This window comes from Sciurus carolinensis, chromosome 1 (assembly GCF_902686445.1).
Source record: "Sciurus carolinensis chromosome 1, mSciCar1.2, whole genome shotgun sequence".
NCBI lineage: Eukaryota > Metazoa > Chordata > Mammalia > Rodentia > Sciuridae > Sciurus > Sciurus carolinensis.
In genome coordinates, this window is record NC_062213.1 from 21,552,789 (window position 1) to 21,572,856 (window position 20,068).

At 38.1% G+C, this 20,068-nt stretch overlaps 1 protein-coding gene across 4 annotated transcripts in view; it reads right to left on the reverse strand.

Moving 5' to 3' along the window:
* Positions 1-293: 293 nt before the first annotated feature.
* Positions 294-20,068, reverse strand: part of Colec10 (collectin subfamily member 10) — a 36,362-nt gene continuing 16,587 nt past the window's right edge. For 2 of the 4 annotated variants that reach the window (XM_047538625.1, XM_047538609.1), the window contains 5 exons: positions 15,950-16,037; positions 14,455-14,526; positions 6,424-6,477; positions 5,000-5,095; positions 294-3,133 (listed from right to left, as the gene is read on the reverse strand). In XM_047538625.1, the coding sequence (XP_047394581.1) occupies positions 2,742-3,133; positions 5,000-5,095; positions 6,424-6,477; positions 14,455-14,526; positions 15,950-16,037 (702 nt within the window). In that variant the 3' untranslated portion in view covers positions 294-2,741. The remainder of the gene's footprint in view (positions 3,134-4,999; positions 5,096-6,423; positions 6,478-14,454; positions 14,527-15,949; positions 16,038-20,068) is intronic. The other 2 variants (XM_047538631.1, XM_047538618.1) reach the window with 2 other exon arrangements.

Consider the following 20,068-nt stretch of genomic DNA (forward strand, 5'->3'; position numbering starts at 1 on the left):
TCACCTTCACAACACTACCATCATATATTGGCACTCATGAATTTAAAAAGAAACCAGTGAACACTGAATCTTTAAGGCAAGTTTCTGAATCCCCTGCATCTCTGTTAATTAACCTTTGTCTTTTCCTTGGAAAAATAATAGAGATGGACTATTTGAGACCCTGCTATCACAGGGCACTGAGAATGAACTTCCCATTCAATGTTAAATCAACAGACATAGGCTGGACAAGAAAGTACACTGGATTGGCAGTTTCAATCAGCAGGTTGGAGGCCTGCTTTTTTTTTTTTCCAAAGTCTATTTTATTAAATTTTCTTGTTTCCTTGGACCTCAGTATTCTCATTGGGAAAATGACAGTAAACGTCTATGCTTCATAGTTCACAAGCTTTATCAGGATCAAAGGAACAATGGTGTGCAGAGGCATTTCATAAAGCAAAAGTTCTTCACAAATGTAGGTTTTCATAGTAATTCCAATTAAATGTGTGATGCTTTCTAAATTTCTTGCAGGCAAGGATTCAGTGTGAATCTTACTCTTCGAAGGTTTGTTATCTCTTGAAAACATCCATAGCAAAGATGAGTCATTGAATGAACTTCTGTTGGTATTATAATATTCATAACAGAATGATAGCATTTGCACTATGCATAATAAACATTCATACTTTGGGGGACCCAGAACAAATCAGAATATGGATCCCAGTGGGAGCTTTTCCTAGGCTAGGTGGTTGTCTGTTCCTCCCTCCTCTCTTATCCCTTTCCCTCCATGTATTTCTAGGTGTTCCTGTTCCTAATGATCTTGGCTGGCATTCTATCCAAGGACATAGGTTTGGGCATGTTGTCCTGTTTTATAATTTTTATTAAGTCTGTCCAGTCCTCAAAATAGCCTATGTCACATTCTCAAAAGGGACTAAGTAATGAACTCCATAACCTGACAAATTTCTGTTATTAAGGTGACTTGAATAAGACATTAATGAGAGACCTTGACTTTCATGTCATCATATCCTAATGACTTTCAATATGATTAGAGTCTTCAGAACTTTGCCTCAGAAGTGAGAAATGGAAAGATCACAATTTTGGCTAGTAGACTTTTTTGTATGACTTTAAAATCTAGGTTAAAAATTGATTAGCTGTCAGCATTTAAAAATATGAAGATATAAAGTTCCAGCTTTCTGACTTCTCTTCAAATGCCAGGTCTTATACAGCAACAGGAGTTACTCTATGGCAACATTAGCAGAGGCTGAGGAGCAGGTGGCTCCTTCAGAAGAGCAATTGTGTTCATGTATTGAGGTCTTCCCCTGTTCCACCTCATTTACGTATGTTGTTGGTCTACCCCCTGTAGGATCTGAGTTTGTGGCCCTTGCTGACCCCACAGAACTAACCTCATTAAATCTTAACTCATAACCAGTCATGGGAAAAATCATGGACAGATGGTTTAAGGAGAACATATGTTGTTGATCAGTTTTTCTTATTTCATTAACCCTTTTGCCAGCATTTTAGTCTAATCTTATGTCACAAACCATAACTGGAGCATCAGTTTATAAGAGGATAATCTAGAGTTTTGTTGAACTGTTTACTTTTAAATGCCAAGTGAAAACTGCTTTGAGATTCAGTCTGCCGTTTGAGGCAGAATTTTACTAGCTTAATAAATGTGAATTCTACACATGTTCCAAATTCCATGCCAGACACAGACCTGTGATGTCCAAGCAGTAGGAAAGGACCTCTGGAATGGATTTTTTCACCCCATAAGTATGTAGAGAGTGAAGGGCTTCCCATGAAATGTTACTGAGTGACACATTGGAGGCAAGGGGGAGGGCACCTGCAGACCCGGTGATGGTAGCAAGTTATAGCCTCTAGAACTTTTTGAAGACTTCACAACCCCTCCCTCATTCTCCATGCTTAAGGGGAGGAAAGTCTATATGAATAAACTTGTAATGAAGAAAAACGGAGCTGTGTTAATGGGAGGCAGCAATTTATCAGGTTGACTATAAAATACATTGTTTGAAAATACTTTCTTTTTTCTTTTCAATTTTCAGAGTTCCCTTTTACTTAAGTCCAAAGGTTAATATCTAGGGGCCTGAAATGAATATGTAGGTCTACAGAACAGGTCCAAGTCTCTAGTCTGGTATTCTTCAGTGAAGGATACAGATCAGAAGCACAAAAGGAGTGTCTCTGAGCCCACGTGATCTGGAACAGAGCTAGGAGTTCCTCATAGAGAGGTTTGGGGTTAAGTATTTCTATGCCTGGGTAAACAAAGGGAACTTCCAAGTTTGATCAAGGCCACAGTGAGTGACTGGTCAACTATTTGGATTGAAAAACAGGTAATACCTTGGCAATACTCACAGAAGTCCTTCCTGGGTATCTGGCTTTGAGCAAGGGCAGGTTAGCTTATTCATGACCAATCAACCTAATCATCTCCAACCAACTGGTCAACTACCCACAGTGGAAGGGGCTTAAAGGAGAGGTGTCAGAGCAAATTCCAAGTGAACACTTCATGTGAGCATAGACAAACACCTCCTGCTCAACTAGTAATTCAAACTCTCTCTCAGGACCCATGTCGTCTGGTGAGCTATTGGGTCAATGATATATTACATACAAACATGACAAATATGTCACAGAAGAGCGTGGTGTTGGAGATGCCAAGACCTAGAATTCCAATTTCCTATTGGTCTTGAGTCAGAGTGAATTTAGTGTAATTAGGAAGACAAGTGGTAACCACAGGGAACTACAGCTGGGTAGCATGAGGGAAATTACTTTTTCTTCTTGGCAAACTCACAAACAAAGTACATGGTAAGATGGCACTCGGTGTCATTCCATCCACCTGAACTCAGCATTTCCACGCAGTCCTCATGACCATAGGGATCACTGGGCTCCCCCTCCTTCCAGTTGCTGTAGTTCTGCAGCGGAGTGTTGTCCGTGAACACGTACTGCCCCTCTCTCTCAAGGTCATTCACCCCAATGAACACCCGGAAGAAGCCACTCTTGGCAACATAATCAGCAATAAGGGTGTTGATGGCTTCATCCTTGGGCATGGCTAGCATGCCACCCCGGATCCTGCAGTGGGTGAGGGATTCCCTGTAGTTCTTTTCCTCCTGTACAATGTAGTAAAATTTCTCTTCAGTTTCCCTGATCCCTGCAATGACTAATTAGGGAGGAAACAAAAAGTATCATTATGCATCTCCAAAAGACAAGAGGCAAGTTTGACCAAAATATAGACAGATTTAATTTCATTTGTTCAGCATTCAAGAATTATTTTGCAAGGTCCTGTCATGAGAGCATCACTGTTTTTTTTTTTTTTTTTTTAACAAACATTAAGTGGAAAATGAAAGTCTACCATTTGTCCTTCCTTCTCTGCCTGCTCAACTTCCCATAGAGCTGTCGGTCGGGGAGCTCTGTTGACAAGGACTTGCTATGTAAAAACCCAGATCATCCCGTACTATTTTCCCAGCCCCGCTTATGTTTTAGCTATACTTGGTCCATGATCTTGTCCCCCTCTGTCTTCCCCTTCTGTGACTTTTGTGCCTGGAAAGTCTTCTTACTGCTTTTCTACCTGACAAACCGTATTCACATTTAGATCTTAAGGGAAATGATTTCTCCTATAAGCAGTCTTTCTGATGCCCCTGCATAGACATGGGATTCTTCTGTTTTTCTCTGTGTTTTCTTTGCTCTCCCACTTCCTTCTTTACAGCTCTCTGCACATTTTGCTCTAATTGTTTGCCCAAGTGTCACTTCTACTCAACTGTGAATGTCTTGAGGATAAGGCTCATGTCTTTGATACTCTTAAACCTCATTGTGTGGAACATTCCAGGGGATGAACAGATAGAAGAATAATACAGAACCTTGTCAACTTTGGGCAAAATTCTTAGGCTGTGAACTTGTACACTGATAGAGATTGTCCATATGTTACCCAGGTATAAGAGGGAGACCAAGCTACTGATTGAGTTTCCAATAGAATGAGGGACCCAGAGTCATTCTGAGCTCATACAATGGAACGCATGCTTTGGGCTTCAGGGACATCTACATGTATATTTGGGGTCTATAACTTTAATTTTAAAAGAAGTCTGTGACTATTGCTCTGTGTTGTATGAGGTCTGGTTTATTCATGACAGTCTAAGTCATATCAGACACAAAATCTTCAATGGGGTTACAACCAGAGCTGTAATTAAGGTGGTTATTTAAAATTAAGTACTTCCTATGCCTCTAGTATTACCAGATAACTATGAACACAAGATGGCAGCTGTGTGCTTCCTGTAATACACAGCATACATATGTGAATTACAATAAATAAAAGCACAAAAAACAAAACCAGTTGTAATAATAACTACAGGTCCCTCAATAACACTTTCTCTGAAGGTTCTTCCTAAGGACCTTACTAATAACAGTTATGGGGAAATGGACAAAGGACAACAAAAATGACCAATATAGGAAATTTCAAAATTTAGAGAAACATAAGGTTTGTACTGAGTTTTACTGTGGGGTAAAAGGAGCCAGGAAAACCTGTATTCAAATCCCTGTTCCACTGCTTGTGAGGTCTGTTATCTGTGGACAAGATACTTTCTCTGAGCTTTACTTTAATCACAATAAGTACATCATAACAATCATTATAAACATTCAATGAAATACTGCTATTAGCTGTGCACTATCTCAACTGCTTAAGGAAATCACTCGTTATCACCTCTTTTCCTGAGACTCACTCTTTCTTTCTTTCTTTCTTTCTTTCTTTCTTTCTTTCTTTCTTTCTTTCTTTCTTTCTTTTTTGTTCTTTCTTTCTTTTCTTCTTCTTCTTCTTTTTTTTTTTTTAACCAAGAGGCACCATACATATGCACGAATCTATGTAGTGGACTTACAATGTCTTGGAGTCTCAGTGGATATTCAACATTTTGATAGGTCTTTAGACTGGTGACAATCTCCAAGTAGGTCTTTTTCCAAACTTTCCTGCTACGGAATGTAGGGTTGAAAGAGACTAAATTGACAGATATATAGCCCAAAGTAAAAAGAACTTGCTCACCATTCTTGACAAACTTCATAGATGTCTTAAGCCGAGCAACACTAATATCAAGTTGTCCAACAACTTTCCGGTATCTTCCACAATCACAGACAGTACCTTAAATGACAAAAACTGTGAATTCATGTGGAAGTAAATGCAGACCAGTTACAAAGGGCATTTGTCCCCTTACCAATATTTACTGTCCTTTTCTAGTCTGGTAATAGCTCTCTGAATGGATATACAGTTAACATTTTGTTTAAAACAAGGTTGCCAATTTATATCATTAGGAATCCAGGATATATCATTTTGAATGTTTGAAATGATTTGAAAAAATCTAAACTAAATTTTTGAAAAGAAGAATAAATATGACAAACCACCAAACATGTGTGGAGAACCATTTGGCATTTTTGTAGAACATAGAACTTGTTTGCTCAATCTCAGAATAAAATTCTTACAGCTTCCTTAAAACACCCAGGATATCTTCTTGCTGCATTATGCACTAGCTCACAAGGTCTCCAATGAGAGGAGAAACTTTTCATGATTTGATCAAATGTTAATTCTGATCATTCATTTAAAGTACAGCTCGCATGTTTCAGTGTCTAAGTTTAAATCCCAGAAGTAGTTCCAATTCATAATTTTAAAAACCAGCTGTCCAGTTTGTTAGTTAACTATGATTTTAATTTGCCATTCATTCTCCTTTTCTCACCTACCTTTTCAACTACCTGCTGGAAATTGTGAAATTGTGAAAGAGAAGCAATTATACAGAAAATAATATAAAACTCAAACGATTCCCTTTTTCTATTTAACGTCTGTTTCATGTAAACATTTGTTTTCTTTGTTCTTGGTCGTGTAAAAACTAAAAACAATTTTATTTGTCAAAGGAACAACAACAAAAAAATTCTGTGGCTTAATTTATCCATATTCTCCATTAAATAGAAGGAATGAAAACAGTTCTTTGAATTAGTCTTCACCACACCTCTGTGAATAGAAGCCACTGAAATTCCCCCAGAACAATCTACCTTCTTTCTCTGGAAATAAAATTGAATAGTAGCGTAACTCCCTGGCCATGGAGGGCATTCTGGAACCATGGGGCCTTTCGGGATCAGGCCAGCATTTGGGTGAGATGCTGGTGGCATGTGAGACATGGCATGCTGACACAGGTTCTGTTGATCTTCCCTGGGTCCCAGAGACTGGGGGCTGCTTCCTGACTTGCTGGGTTTGCTTTTCACAATAAGCATGGTGGGCATGGAATGCACCCTCATCTCCTTCCCCAGGGCGTGGAAAGTTACCAGTGGGTAGAAAGGAAAGTTCCCTTCTCCCCTTTCCTCTAGCTTAGAGAAGTAAGGTTAAGCACACTAAAAGTAATTTTAAAAAAACATTCATTTTTGAGATGAACATTTTAGGGATGATACTAGAAATCCAGGAGAAAAATGAGTATACCATACCTGCCTTGCCTTTCTCTCCAGGTATCCCAAGCAAACCTTTTTCCCCTTTGTCACCTGTATAAAACAGCAGCAGCAGCGACAGAACAGCATAATGAAATTAAAAGGTAAATTATTTATTTATTTTGCACTGTGGATTGAACCCAGGGACACTTAACCACTGAACTACATCCCCAGTTCTTTTTATTTTTTATTTTGAGACAGGGCTTCATTAAGTTGCTGAGGGCCTTGTTAAATTGCTGAGGTTGGCCTTGAACTCAAGATCTTCCTGCCTCACCTCCCTCATCTCTGGGTTTACAGGCATGTGTTATGGCATCTTGCAAAAAGGTTTTAAGCAGAAAATATTGTACACATTTAAACTCAAAAGAAACAGTGTTTCAAATTTCATTGGCAATATCTCTAACTAATATGCTTTGGCTTTAGATAAGTAATTTGCTTCTAATTTGGCTGTATAGGCACAGATAATCAAACGAGTCAAAATTTCTTTAGATGGAACGTAGAATCCCAGCAGGATGTATAAGAAAGGTTTGAATTTGTGGTATCTGTCCTACCCGCATGTTCTTTTACAATGTGGCCTTCTGAACAAAGCTAATAGAATTCTCAGTATGTTTTTAATTTTAAAAATACCATTGCTTTGCAAATCTGGATCAGTTGGTTACCACATTGCAGTGTCAGTGTGTTTATTAAGCCCCAAGTTATTCTGCAGCTTTGCCCTTGGATTTTCAAAAACATGTGTTGTGCTTTTTCAATTTAATTCAACAAATATTTATTATTTACTCTATGCAAGACAAAGGCTAGAAGAGGATAAACAGGGAGACAAGATTAAACCTCTGACTCAAAGGTTTTACAATTTTCAGGAGAGATGTGATACATGCCAATGTCTATACCATAAAGTCATGTCAAATATATTATACTGATAATTTTCCTCTGTGCTCTTCTTTGTATGTGACTACATTCTTATTCAATCAGAGACATCCCAAAAATGATTCTTAAAGAATTAAGAATTTTGGGCTGGGGATATAACTCAGTTGATAGAGTGCTGGCCTTGCAAGCAAAAGGCCCTGGGTTCAATCCCCAGCACCACAAAAAAAAAAAAAAAAAAAAAAAAGAATTAAGAATTTTGAAACAAAGAGAAAAAAAATGTTGATTTTTTAACTTCAAAATTAGCTCTCAAAACCCACATAGTTGAAAAAAAAATCTTTTGATTTACAAGAGAAAATGTTTGATAGAGATTCTTGAGGATCAAAAGAGAAGACCCTGAGAGAAGTAAAATAGATTTTAATGTTTCAATTGTGATCTTGGAGAAGAATAAAAAGAGCAGATGAGGGATAAATACAGGCTGAAGGTCACTCAGTCTAGGAGGAACATGGGACTTAACCCCAACAGAGCCTGGTGCAGCCAGGAATTGCAAAGAGGAGGGAAGAGTCAGCAAGGATGTTCTAACTTCATCCTTCACCAGTTACAGGGAAAAATCGAAGCCACTCCAGAGCCTGTAGGGTGCCTTTTATCACTGGCACTAAGGATGCCCATTAGCTCTCCTCACATCACTGTCTGATGTGTGCTTTTCCAGAATGTAATTTAAGTGTGGACAGGAACGTCTCAGAACTTGAGATTGAGACCGCGGTAAAGGCAATGATACTAGAAGGTGAAAATGTTGTGAGAGAGACATTGGACAAAGATAACGCACCCTGAGAGGGAGCCAGAAGCACAAGTGTGTCAGCTGGAAGCAAGAGGGAGTGTGTAGCCTTTGAACTTGGCTTTGAAATTTTCAGCATCAGAAGATAGAAGTGAGGGCTTGGACAGCATATAGCAGTTGGGGAAAGAGCATGGAAATATGTTGAGCACCTTACTGAGGAAGATTGGTCTGCTCACAGCTTGGTTGTTTCCTGTGAATTCCTTATTTCCTTATATGCAAATTGGAAAAGAACATATTTTTCAGAATATATTAAGGGAGGAAAGGGAACATGTATTTACTTAAGGCCAATCAGTTGCCAAGTACCATTCCGTACACTTTACACATGTTATCAGATTAAATCCTGTGAACGAGGTACTATGATTATCTGTATTCTATAAGTGAAGCAACTGAGGGTCAGAGAAGCAAAGAACTTCCTCAAGGACATCCAACAATTAAATAGAAGGATTGGTGTTCAAACCCAACCATGTCTGACTCTATAGGTCCCAAATGATTTAACCAATGACTTAATGAGCAAAAGTAGAGTGTTTGAAAAATGTTATCGAAGTGAAATAAACCAGATCCAGAAAGACAAATACTGCATGATTTCACTCACAAGTGGAATCTAAAAAACTCAACCTCACAGAAGTAGGAAACAGAGGGATTGTTACTACAGTGTAGTAGGAAAAAGTTGGGAGAGGTTGTCAATGGGTCCAAAGTTGCAGCTAGAGAGGAGGAATAAATTTGGGGGTTCTATCACACAGTAGGGTAGCTATAGTCAATAATGATGGATTGTATATTTCAAAATAGCTAGAAGATAAGATTTTGAATGTTTCATCACATAGACAACAATAAATGTTTAAGGTAATGGTATGCTAATTAACTTCATTTGATCATTACACAATGTATACATGTATAACAATATATTTTACCCCATAAGATTGTAAAATCATTAGGTATCAATTAAAAATAAAATAAGAAAAAAATGGAAAGTAATAGCAGTCCTTATCATCACCAATAAATATATTAATATCATGAATATGAGTTTAATATTTTCATTTTTATAAAATTTGTATTTTATTTGCACATGAATCCCTTTTAATTCAACATGTATTGAAGATTGATTCCAGTTCTGTTATGATTCTACTTCTGGGTAAGTCCCACAATAGGTATACAAGAAATATAAATAGAGAAGAGTACTTCCCTTTTTTTCTGCAGTTTTAGCTTACATGGTTTCAGTTTTCTGTGGTCAGTTGCAGTCCAAAAATATCAAATGGAAAATTCCAGAAATAAACAATTTTTAATTTTCACATTGCATGCCATTCTGAAGAATGTGATGAAATCTCAAACCATCCTGCTCCATCCTCCCTGGAATGTGACTCATCCCTTTGTCCATAGTATCCACATTGTATGTGCTACCTACCCATTAGCCACTCAGGAGTCATCTCAGTTTTCAGATGAACTGCCATGATAGTGTAGTGCTAGTTTTCAAGTAACACTTATGTAGTAACTTAATGCTATGTCATAATGCCAATGTTTTCACATCACTTCATCTTATTTTATAGGCATCACATCATCTCATATCATCGCAAGAAGTGTGAATACCATAAAATAAGATATTTTGAGAGAGTGCGAGAGGAAGCAAAAAGGACCACATTTGCATAATTTTTACAGTATATTGTTATTTTAAGTTATTATCATTTATGCTTATTTTGCCTAATTTTATAAATTAAACTTTATGCTAGGTGTGTATTTATAAGAGGAAGCATAATATATATAGGGTGTGGTACTATCTGCAATTTCAATCATTCATTGGAGGTCTTGAAATATATCCTTTGGGGATAAGGGAGGAATATTGTATTTGCTTTGGAAAAATGATGAGATTTTAAGAAAATGAAAGCATATATAAGAAAACAAGGAGAAAAGATCGACAATATCATGTATGAACAGTGAAATAAGTGAAAATCTTTCTAGAATCTCATCAGGAGAGGAAAAGATGCCAGCCTGTGGCTCACAGTAGAGAAGCCTACATTGCAGCAGTCAGCTGAATCTTAAAAATGCAGGAAGCAGCTTCTTAAATTGGCATGTGGCTTTTCTTCTGAGAATATGTCAACACTCTGATTGCTTCCTAGTATTTTGATATTAATTCCTTTCCTCTCATGACAAATGGGAACATCAAAGCAGTGTGGTGAAGTGAGACCATGGAAGTCCCACAATTCAGAGTTTAAATCCTGGCTCTGCTGTTTAATTGCTAAAAGTGGGCAGGTTACTTAATTTCTTCATCTCTATTTCTTTATTTTTTTAAAGTGGAAATGACAGTATCTGCAATGATAAGATCATCGGGAGAATAAATTAGGTAATAAATTAGGTGTCCATTAAAAATAAAAAAAGAAAAAAAATGAAAGGTAATAGCAGTCCTTATCATCACCAATAAATATATGAATATCATGAATATGAGTTTAATATTTTCATTTTTACAAAATTTGTATTTTATTTGCACATGAATCCCTTTTAATTCAACATGTATTGAAGATTGATTCCAGTTCTGTTATGATTCTACTTCTGGATAAGTCCCACAATAGGCATGAGCATTGGACTGACTCATGGAGGATGCTCAACTGATCTGGCTTCTGTCCTACACCTGAGTTATAGCAGAGGAATGCAGGACAGGATCTTAGCTGGTACACAGAACACCTGGGATTAGTGCATCCTTTTCTCCAAAACTCACTATGGTTAAGGTCATCTACAAAACTTATTTTGATCCATGAGCGGAATGTGTCTATAAGTACGGTCTTAAGTTTGACAACTTAGAGGTCACATTCAGACAAACAAACAAACAAACAAAAAACCCCATAATGCTTTCAATGTAAAAAGATTATTGATCTCAAGTAAAAACATTTATTTTGCTGTGAGATTGAATTTACCTATACTAAATCATTCTTATTTGTTATTTCTAAAATGAAATATTGACATCCAGAAAGCCACCTTACCCATGCGAGTGACAACATTAAGGTCAGCCTAAAAAGTTAAGATTAATCCAAGTCAGTGAAAGACTTAGAAGGGCCATCATCAAAATGAGAGTGATAAATATCAAAGTAGAGATTAAACATTAAATTAATCCAGGTGGCCCAGAACACTGCATCTCCATTTTTTTTTTTAAATTTGAGGACATGATCATAAATTTTGATGACATATCTTTGGAGAAGAAGGAAATCTTAGTAGCCAATAGTGGAAATTGATGTTAAGGGAAAATGGCATTTATAGGACTAAGGAGTAGAATAGAAAGTCACATTGTGGGAATTAATGTGTTTTATTATTCTTTTTAAAAATTCTTAATGCATCAAACTTTTGGAAACTTTCTGCTACATAACAGGTATTAGGATAAAATTAGGATCCCTAAGTAAAGCTTATACTTATTTAAGCAAACTGACCCAGTGAATCTGTCATTCATGTTTTACCCCCAGAGGATCAGGGGGAAACACAGGAGCCAATGGCCATGGCAATGAGGACAGAGACAGAGGTGTGTATGTGTACTAGAGCCTCTAAGGAGGAGCAGGTCTGGGGGAGATAGGTGTAGTTAACCCTGTCATTTCCAGACTGTTACTGCTCAACATTTCTGGGAGTTCATCCACATTGAGCTTCTGCCAATCATGTGGAGGCTCTGCCCTTTCTTGTCTCTGTCATCTACCACTTTCCCCATGTCACTTGTTCTTGTTTTAGGAGAGGTTTAAAACTTGACCCAAGATCTTTAACTCCAGCTCTGCTTGTTAGGAACTCCATAAACTTGACATATCTACATTTTGGGAAGTGTGCAGTGCCTAAGAAGCCCTGCACTTCTGGGCTTGTTCCTGTCAGTGGATTGCCTTCGTCCTCCACCTCAGATGTCTCCAGGGCAGTACGTGGAGTCTTTAGATGGGTCTCGTCTTCCTCTATCATGGCCAACTTCCAGAAGTCTTGAAGTCCAATATATTCCTTTCAGGCTACACCCTCCTAGGTATAGATATGCTCATTGCAGATCTGTGCACCAACTAAGAACATGGCCTGCATTTCTGAGAAACAGTTTATCCAGTGATTCCCTTCTCCAGATCATGGCTCCTAAAGTCCTATTCATTTTGATAGCCTCTTATGCCTCTAAATATGTATATGATTTCTTTTTTTGACCTAAATAATCACACTTAGCAGAAAGAACAACTTAATGCAGGCCCATTCCTCCTGGACCACAGCAGAAGTCTGAATTTTGTTTTCATTACTGTCAAAATTTTCTTTCACCTTTACAAATTATTACTGACATATGTAAAGTAAGAAACTTTGTACAAATTGAAAATATTTCCCTGCAAACGTCTTTTTCATTGATACGAAAGCTTTGGATTTGGAAAAACTTTCCACATACTTGCTCTGGCCCTGTTTTTTTTTTTTTTGTTTTGTTTTAAGTTACAAACTACACATTTCTTGTGGCAGATTCTCCAGGACATATTGAGATGATGATCTGACCTGTGACCAGTGGTTTTGCACCATGACTTTGGATAGACCTGCATTGTAAGTGGTAGTACTATGCTTGGAGGTTATTGTTACATTGGACTTGCTAGCAATAACTTGATTGTACTTGGAAGTAACTTCAGACTATGTAAATGTATCTCATTAAGTTCAAACTTAAGGTTTTACCCATTCAAACTCCTCTTAGCTAGTGTCCCAAATGCCTTGTATCCACTCCCAGGCCACCAGTTGGAGCAGGGGAGAGCGGCCTTAAGCCACACTTTCTTGATGGGTAACATCACCTCCAGAATACAAATGTCAGTTCTTGGGGGTGAAAAATTATACTGGTTAAAATATATAAAGCATAAATATATACAAGTATACATAAATGAATATATAGTACACAAATGGTATTAAAATTTTACTGGAAGAGGCAATTAGGAAAAATACATTGACAAAGCTAGGCTTGATGGAAGAACAGCATTGTTTGAACCAACTGAGGTAAAATGCCTGACTTTATAAATTTTACCAAGACATATGGCCATGTGAACCATGCAAATGAGGGGCTTGCTAAGGGGTCTTGGGAACCATGCAAATGAGGAGCTCTGAAGTCAAAACTTCCTTAGCCACAGACATAGACTGCAGCAGGACCTGTGAACCCTGAGCAGGGTGTGTAGCTCTTCCCCACCTACAAGGACTTCAATACAGGTGAATGTGCAGTCCAAACCATTGGATCAAAAATTACCACAGCAATTTCTTTTCAGTGCACTGCTCTCCATCCCTGCCTTCAAATGTGACCTAAGGAAATTCCTCAAAGGAATCAGTTGGAAAAGAATGGAGAGAGAGAGTACCAACTGAGTTCCAGAATGGAAGAGAAGGGCCACGGCCTCAGCTCAGACTCCCAACTATCACCCTGTCTACAGGAACACCCTGTGGGCCACAGCAGGGCACTTGTTAAACTTTGCAGGTGCTCAGCATTTACGAAAAAACAGAAGGGGCAGAAATGGTAGTACCCATGCCACTGAGCTTCCCTAATGGTTGACTTTGTACAAATGTTTCCCGCATCTTCCTCAAACACCTTCTCCCCATTCCCTCAAGAAGTAGATCATGCTTCCTCATGACAGTTTTGCCTTACTCCCCCACATGGCCCCTGTAGTAGCCACGCCATACTGTATTATAATTTTTCTTGAGAAATTTCTATCTTCTTGAACAGTCTCTGAGTTCTTTGCTATACAATTTTGATTTCGTTCAGCTTTGTATCCCCAAACCAAGTCGAACAATGCCTGTAGGTTTGAATTACTGAATACCAGAAGCAATTAGAACCTATCACTATGGTGGGGTTTTGGGAGAAGAGGATAGGGAAGGATTGCTTAGAGAATAAAGAGGAGACTATCTCTGTTTTCTAATATTGAGATAGTGACTATGTTCAATCAGAACATGTCTGCACTCAGATGGGGCTGCCCATATATACCTCGAGTTCCTCTCCTGATAATAGGTCACAGGTATAGAATCATTAGTTACTTCATTCAAATTAGGAAAGAAAGTTATATTCTTCTCAGCTGGCTTTATGTTTTATGAATAACTGTGATATCATTTTAATTGCTTCAAGGATTAGTAGCCAATGAGTGGATCTGAAAGGAAGTTTAATATAGAGACCACTAGAACTTTAGGCTTGAAGGTGTCCCTGAAATCTTGTTTAATTTTGCTCAAGGACTTTCTTTCTTTGAGCTGTGAGATATATTGCTTGTGTAAGAGCCAAGACAGAAAGACAGAACTTATCTTTAAAAAGAGAGAAAAGGTATCATTTTCATCACACAAAATCTTAAAATATATTAGTGATATGTTCAATTTACTTTTAGTTGCCACTGGGAAAGTAAAATGCAGTTTACCTTTCTTGCCAATGGGCCCAGACTTGCCAATATTGCCCTGGGCTCCTATATCACCCAGTTCTCCTTTAATTCCTGAAAAACAAAGTATGTTGTTTTTATAACATAAAGTTTTATCTTCCCTTTAAGGGTGTGACTAACATGTGATATTTACCAAAAAGAAATAACAAAAAGTATATTCTTCTGCCTGTGATATCTGATTTATATCTTGTGTTATCTACTCTAATAGTTATATAAATATATATATATATATATAATTATGAAAATGAAATAATAGGCTAATATGACAATCCTGGACATGATGATATTAAAATACTTGATGGTACAGTATTTCTAGATGACCACAGCAGAGGATGTTCAATTTGAATATTTGAATGTTAGATAAGGGCTGAGTGGAAGGATTCTTGTCCTCTTTTCTGAATCTGTTCCTTTTCGTCCATTCTGGCTTTACTTTGGGATTCTATTTCCTCTCTCTTTTAAAACAAGATTTGCCCATGTTAGCCACTTTAAAACAGGGGATGAAGGTGAAGTCATAAAATCTGGTGATCAAAGAGACATGGGAGATTGTCTTGATGAGTTTTTATTCCAAATGTATGGTCAGGGATCACAGATTCTTCTAATGTATTATTTATTTTGTTTTTCTTAGATATGATAATATAAAATATTTACAAGTAATATAGCTTTATTTTTGTAAAATACTTTTTCAGTTGACATACATACTTCTAGAATAAGATGGGCATTTCTCAAAATAAGGCCTCAAGGACCTATGATTCTTTCTTCCCTTTAGATTGCTAAAAAATTTCAAATAAGGGCAACTATCTTGTAGCAGCTGGCAGGGAGTGATTCAAAAGTTCAGATGCATGACAATCCAGAGGCCCTGTATTAAGGAGGCTCATCCTGGTCCCTTCTGAAAAGGAAACATTCCAATATAGCTTTGTGTTCTTCTCATCTCCTTTGCTCCTGCACCTCTCATCTCCCTGGATTTGTCCATTGTGTTATTCATTTTTACAAAAAAAAAAAAAAGAGGGGTTAAAGAAAGTGATCTTGGGGAAAGGCGAACATATCCATGGATCAGGCAGCTCTTTCTGGTTTTGTTGTTTTGTGTTTTGTTTTTTGTTTTTGGTCTGGGTCAGCCACAGAAAGTCACTAAGCCTTAGTTTCTGAAGGGAGTCACAGTCACGGACACAGCTGTGCTTCCTAATCTCATCTTTTCTTGGATATTCTTGGAGAGTGCTACTCCACTGGGGCTCCCAGAGTGTCCACTCTGGCCAACCCTAAGGATGCAGCTGCAGAAATAGGTCCATGTCTTGTTAACAGGCAGGCTCATAGCAGCCCTTGGATGGTGATTTAATTCATGTCTGACATACATTCCATGTGTTGTGGGGACAAGAGGATAATGAAGCTGCTAATTTCCAGGAGGAAGGCCAGGGCTAGGACCAGGAGAGTAAAACACAAGTACTTTCATAGTGTAGTGTCAATTTCCTGTGGGTTTACCTACCTTTTGGTCCCCTGCGCCCCACTTTGCCATCCTTTCCCTCTTCTCCTGGATCTCCTTTTTCACCATCATCTCCTTTAAGAACAGAAAACTAGAGAGAGTGAAACAGCTCAAATAGAAACTGAAGTGCATTCTTCCCAGGGGAGGGTGAGCGCGGTTAGACTCCACCCTGCAGTCTAGAGCTTGTCTTCCAGCTCAAATGTGATGACATATTAAATCCATGTCAAAAGAAGAAACTTCTGGTACGCCTTGTCTTTTACTTTTCTCCGCATCCTACTTTATGTTAAAGAACCCCCAAATTGTAAACATGAACCAGGAAGTGAAGAACAGGAGATGTGGAATGTGGAACGGCTTCAAAACAGTCTCACATGAGTGGCAGCTCTCTGAGTCATAGGCGAGTGCAGCTCTAGCACCCTGAACAACCAGGGAGTGGTTTTATGCAAGGTGCCCTGGACTATGAAGCAGGAGTCCAGATTTTACATCATGTGAGTTAGTAACTAATGATGCGATAGCTTTTTCCCTGCTGCAACCAAAAGAACTGATGGCTGACTCCATTCCTCGGGGCCTGAGATGAGGCAGAACGTTGTGGCAGAAGGGTGTGACAGAGAAGAGCAGCTGGCAACACACACCAGGAAGCAGAAAGAGAGAGCTCTCCTCACCACCACAAAATACAAAGCCCAAAGGCAGGCTCCCAATGACCCACCTCCTCCAGCCACACCCTACCTGCTTTCAGTTACCACCCAGTTAATCCCTTGGGGCATTAATTCACTGATTGGGTTAAGGCTCTTAATAACCCAATCATTGTACCTCTAAACCTTCTTGCATTGACTCACACTTAAGCTTTTGGGGGCACCACATATCTCAACCATAAAAAAAGTGAGTTGAACAAATCTGTGATAAGTCAGTGATTGAGTTTACTGACTTTGGAATAAGACTGGTCTGGACTTGCATCTCAGCTACCCCACTCACACTATCTGGAGAAATTTGAACACAGATTCTTTGAATATCACTTTCCTCTCCTGAAAACTAAATTAAGAACACCTACTATAGTGGGCTCTTCTACCAACAGAGAAACAACATGTATCCCATTTGTTTACAATAAAAATAAATTAAATAAAAAAAAGAAGTTCAAGTAAAATAAAATACAGAGAAGGCCTGGGACACAATCAGTGCTTAGCAATGATGGCCATTGCCATTTCTTCCTTTGCTGCTGAAGTTTCTCTCTCCTTGTCGTGTGAATAGTATTTTCCCTCTCTGCCTCGCCCAGTTGTTTTAAGATCAACAAGGCAAGTGGGTGATTGTTGCTTTGAAAATAAACACGGCAACACACACTTGTGCTGACATCAGATACCTACATTATCACCACAGTAATCTCAGGACACGAAGATCTCCGTCCATCACCAGAAGAAAGACGGAAAAACATAAAGTTCTGATGATATAAGTGAAGTTCCTGGAGTTGGGAAGTTTGGGGAAAAGTTGAGATGTTCATTGATTTAACCAGAAAAACAAACTTACAAACATACAGGGTTTCTCTGAGAAGAGAAAGGGGAGGGAAGGAGAATGCTGGGGAGTGATACTGACCAAATTTTATATTGTGTGCATGTGTGAACATGTAGCAATACATCCCATCATTCTATGCAACCATAATTCATCAATAAAACATGTAGAAAGAAAAAAAATTAAATTAAAGCATAAGAAATATATGAATGAGATGGATTTCTAGGTTGTGAGATTAGTCAAGCACTGGGGTACTTCCCAAGGGGATCTATAAACTTCTGGGGAGGGGAAAAGATGCACAGATGATTTGTGTGGTTAGACCAGAGGGGTATGGTTTGGACCAGGTGGCATTTTTCTAGCTTAAGAACAGTGAATGTCTATTGAGAGATTTTAACCTGTGCGAAGTGCTGAGCTAAGGACTTGACATGGAATCATCACAGCAATTCTAGAAGGTGGAAACTACTATTGCTGCGTTTTATCAATAGAAAAAAAAATGCGACTCTGTGGGTGATAGTGTGTGCTTATTGTCACAGAGCTAGTTAGTGGCTGAAGAAGGATTCAGCACCATAAACTCTTCCGCCCCTCCAGATCTTTATCAGTATGCGGTATTTGGGCTTCTGGGACTCTTGGCAGATGTTGAATTTTAGAGAATTTGGCACTTTGTTGAATTTTTCAGGGAGAAAAGGTGAGATTCAGGAAAAAAAAAGACAGTTTATGTTATTTTTTAAAACAAGAAAGAAAATGGGGAAAAATGAGAGAAAAAACCTTAACTCACTATCTCAATGACTTAAATCACAGAAAATGTATCATTGTGGTGGTTAGTATAATTGAGAACTGGTTTTGCCACTCTCTAGCTAAGGTACCTTAGGGAGTTCTTTAGTTTTTCTGGGCTTTGTTTTACTCATTTGCACAATGAAAGAAATTTTTTCCAATGCAGCTTTTTTTCCTTTTTTCTTTTCTTTTCTTTTTTTTTTTTTTTTAAGAAAGGGTCAAATTAGAAAGGTATTAGACCAAAGGAAGACCACTCTGTCCCTCTGTAGAAATTTAAAGCTAAATTATTCAATTATTCCTCTAATGGCCTTTGTTTAAAACATTATACTCAATTTGTCAGTTCATCTCTGTCTATCCCTTATATCCTTCTGTAACCTCAGGATTGGCTGAGATCATAACGTGATTTATTCTAGCACATCCAGATTTTAGCAGGATGCCTGATTCTGGTACTTAATATCTGTAGAATTATATGTACTTTGTGGGAACCATAAAATATTTTTACAAATGTAGCCATAATACTATGTGTCAAGAGTATTCTTGGTTCTTGACATGCATTCCATCATTTGATTTCTGCAACCTTTGAGATGAATATTATTTTGAGCTCCTTTTCACAGTTGAGGAAAAGGTGCCAGGGGGAGGTGATGTCATTTATGTAGGGTCACACAGCTTAAAAATGGTAAAGTCAGGATTCACACCGGACCATTTGTCATCAAAGTCCATTCTTCTAACAAGCTATGTGATCTGGAACAAATTCCTATCTTACAATTTCTGGTTTTTATATTGTTCTTCTATACAATGGGACTAAGGAGATCTGTCCTGTTCACCAGAAATCGATGTAAATTCATGTAAAGTCACATGGATGTGAATATTAGCATTATTATCACTTCCCTTCCCACTCCACCTTCCTGTTAATTTTTCCATTCATTTCCAAGCAAGTGTCTAACTGGTGAGTGACAGTCATCTGCTGCTCCCTGGTGGCTCTGGGAGGGTGAAAATCACATTGCTGTTTTTGTGACCTATGTGACTGTACCCAGCCTGGTGGTAAGCAGGAGGCTGGCAGAGATGAAGTAAACAACTTGTGTCCTTGCCTTCAGCTTGGGCTCTGGTTCATTTGATCTTTGGGACTTGCTTTCATAAGGACAGAAGGGAGACATGAAAGCAAGCTCTGGGAAGGACCCCCACTTGGTTCACAGTTGTCCGCTTTTATCCTTCTGGCAATATTTCACTGGATTAGTAGTGCTATTTAGTCTTCATTTAAAAATAGCCACTTACATTAGAAAATTAGATGAAAAGCTATAAACTGAAATAAACAAATTTCAGTTTTATAAAAATGATTTGTTTGGACCCCTCTAGGCCATTCGCTTGGTATGAAAATCTCTCCTGCAGAATTCCAGCAGAGCACACAGTTGACCATATTTTATTAGGTACTATTTTCTTCTCTCTCTGTCTCTCTCTCTCTCTCTCTCTCTCTCTCTCTCTCTCTTTCTTGCAAGCAATCTTTTAAGATTGAATTCTACTTTGAAATTAAATAGCTGAACCTAGGTCAGTACCCTGTACTCAAAGGAAGTGATTATTAAAAAAAATTAGTGCATTCATTTTGGAAATGCTAAAGAAAATTCAAAGGAAGCTGTGCCTTTCTCATTGCCAAAATCATTTTAGAGACAAAGTTGTTAGCAATCTTTCTCCTGATCAGCATTAGAATCAAGTAGGATTAGTACCATGGTGTTCTTTATTAATGGGGCAAGTACTCCTGCCTAAAACGTATCCTTTCTCCCCTACATACATCTTCTTTCCACAGGTGCCAATTGCATCCTCATGTTTGGAAATTTCAACAGTCTTGTTGATTATTCCCCA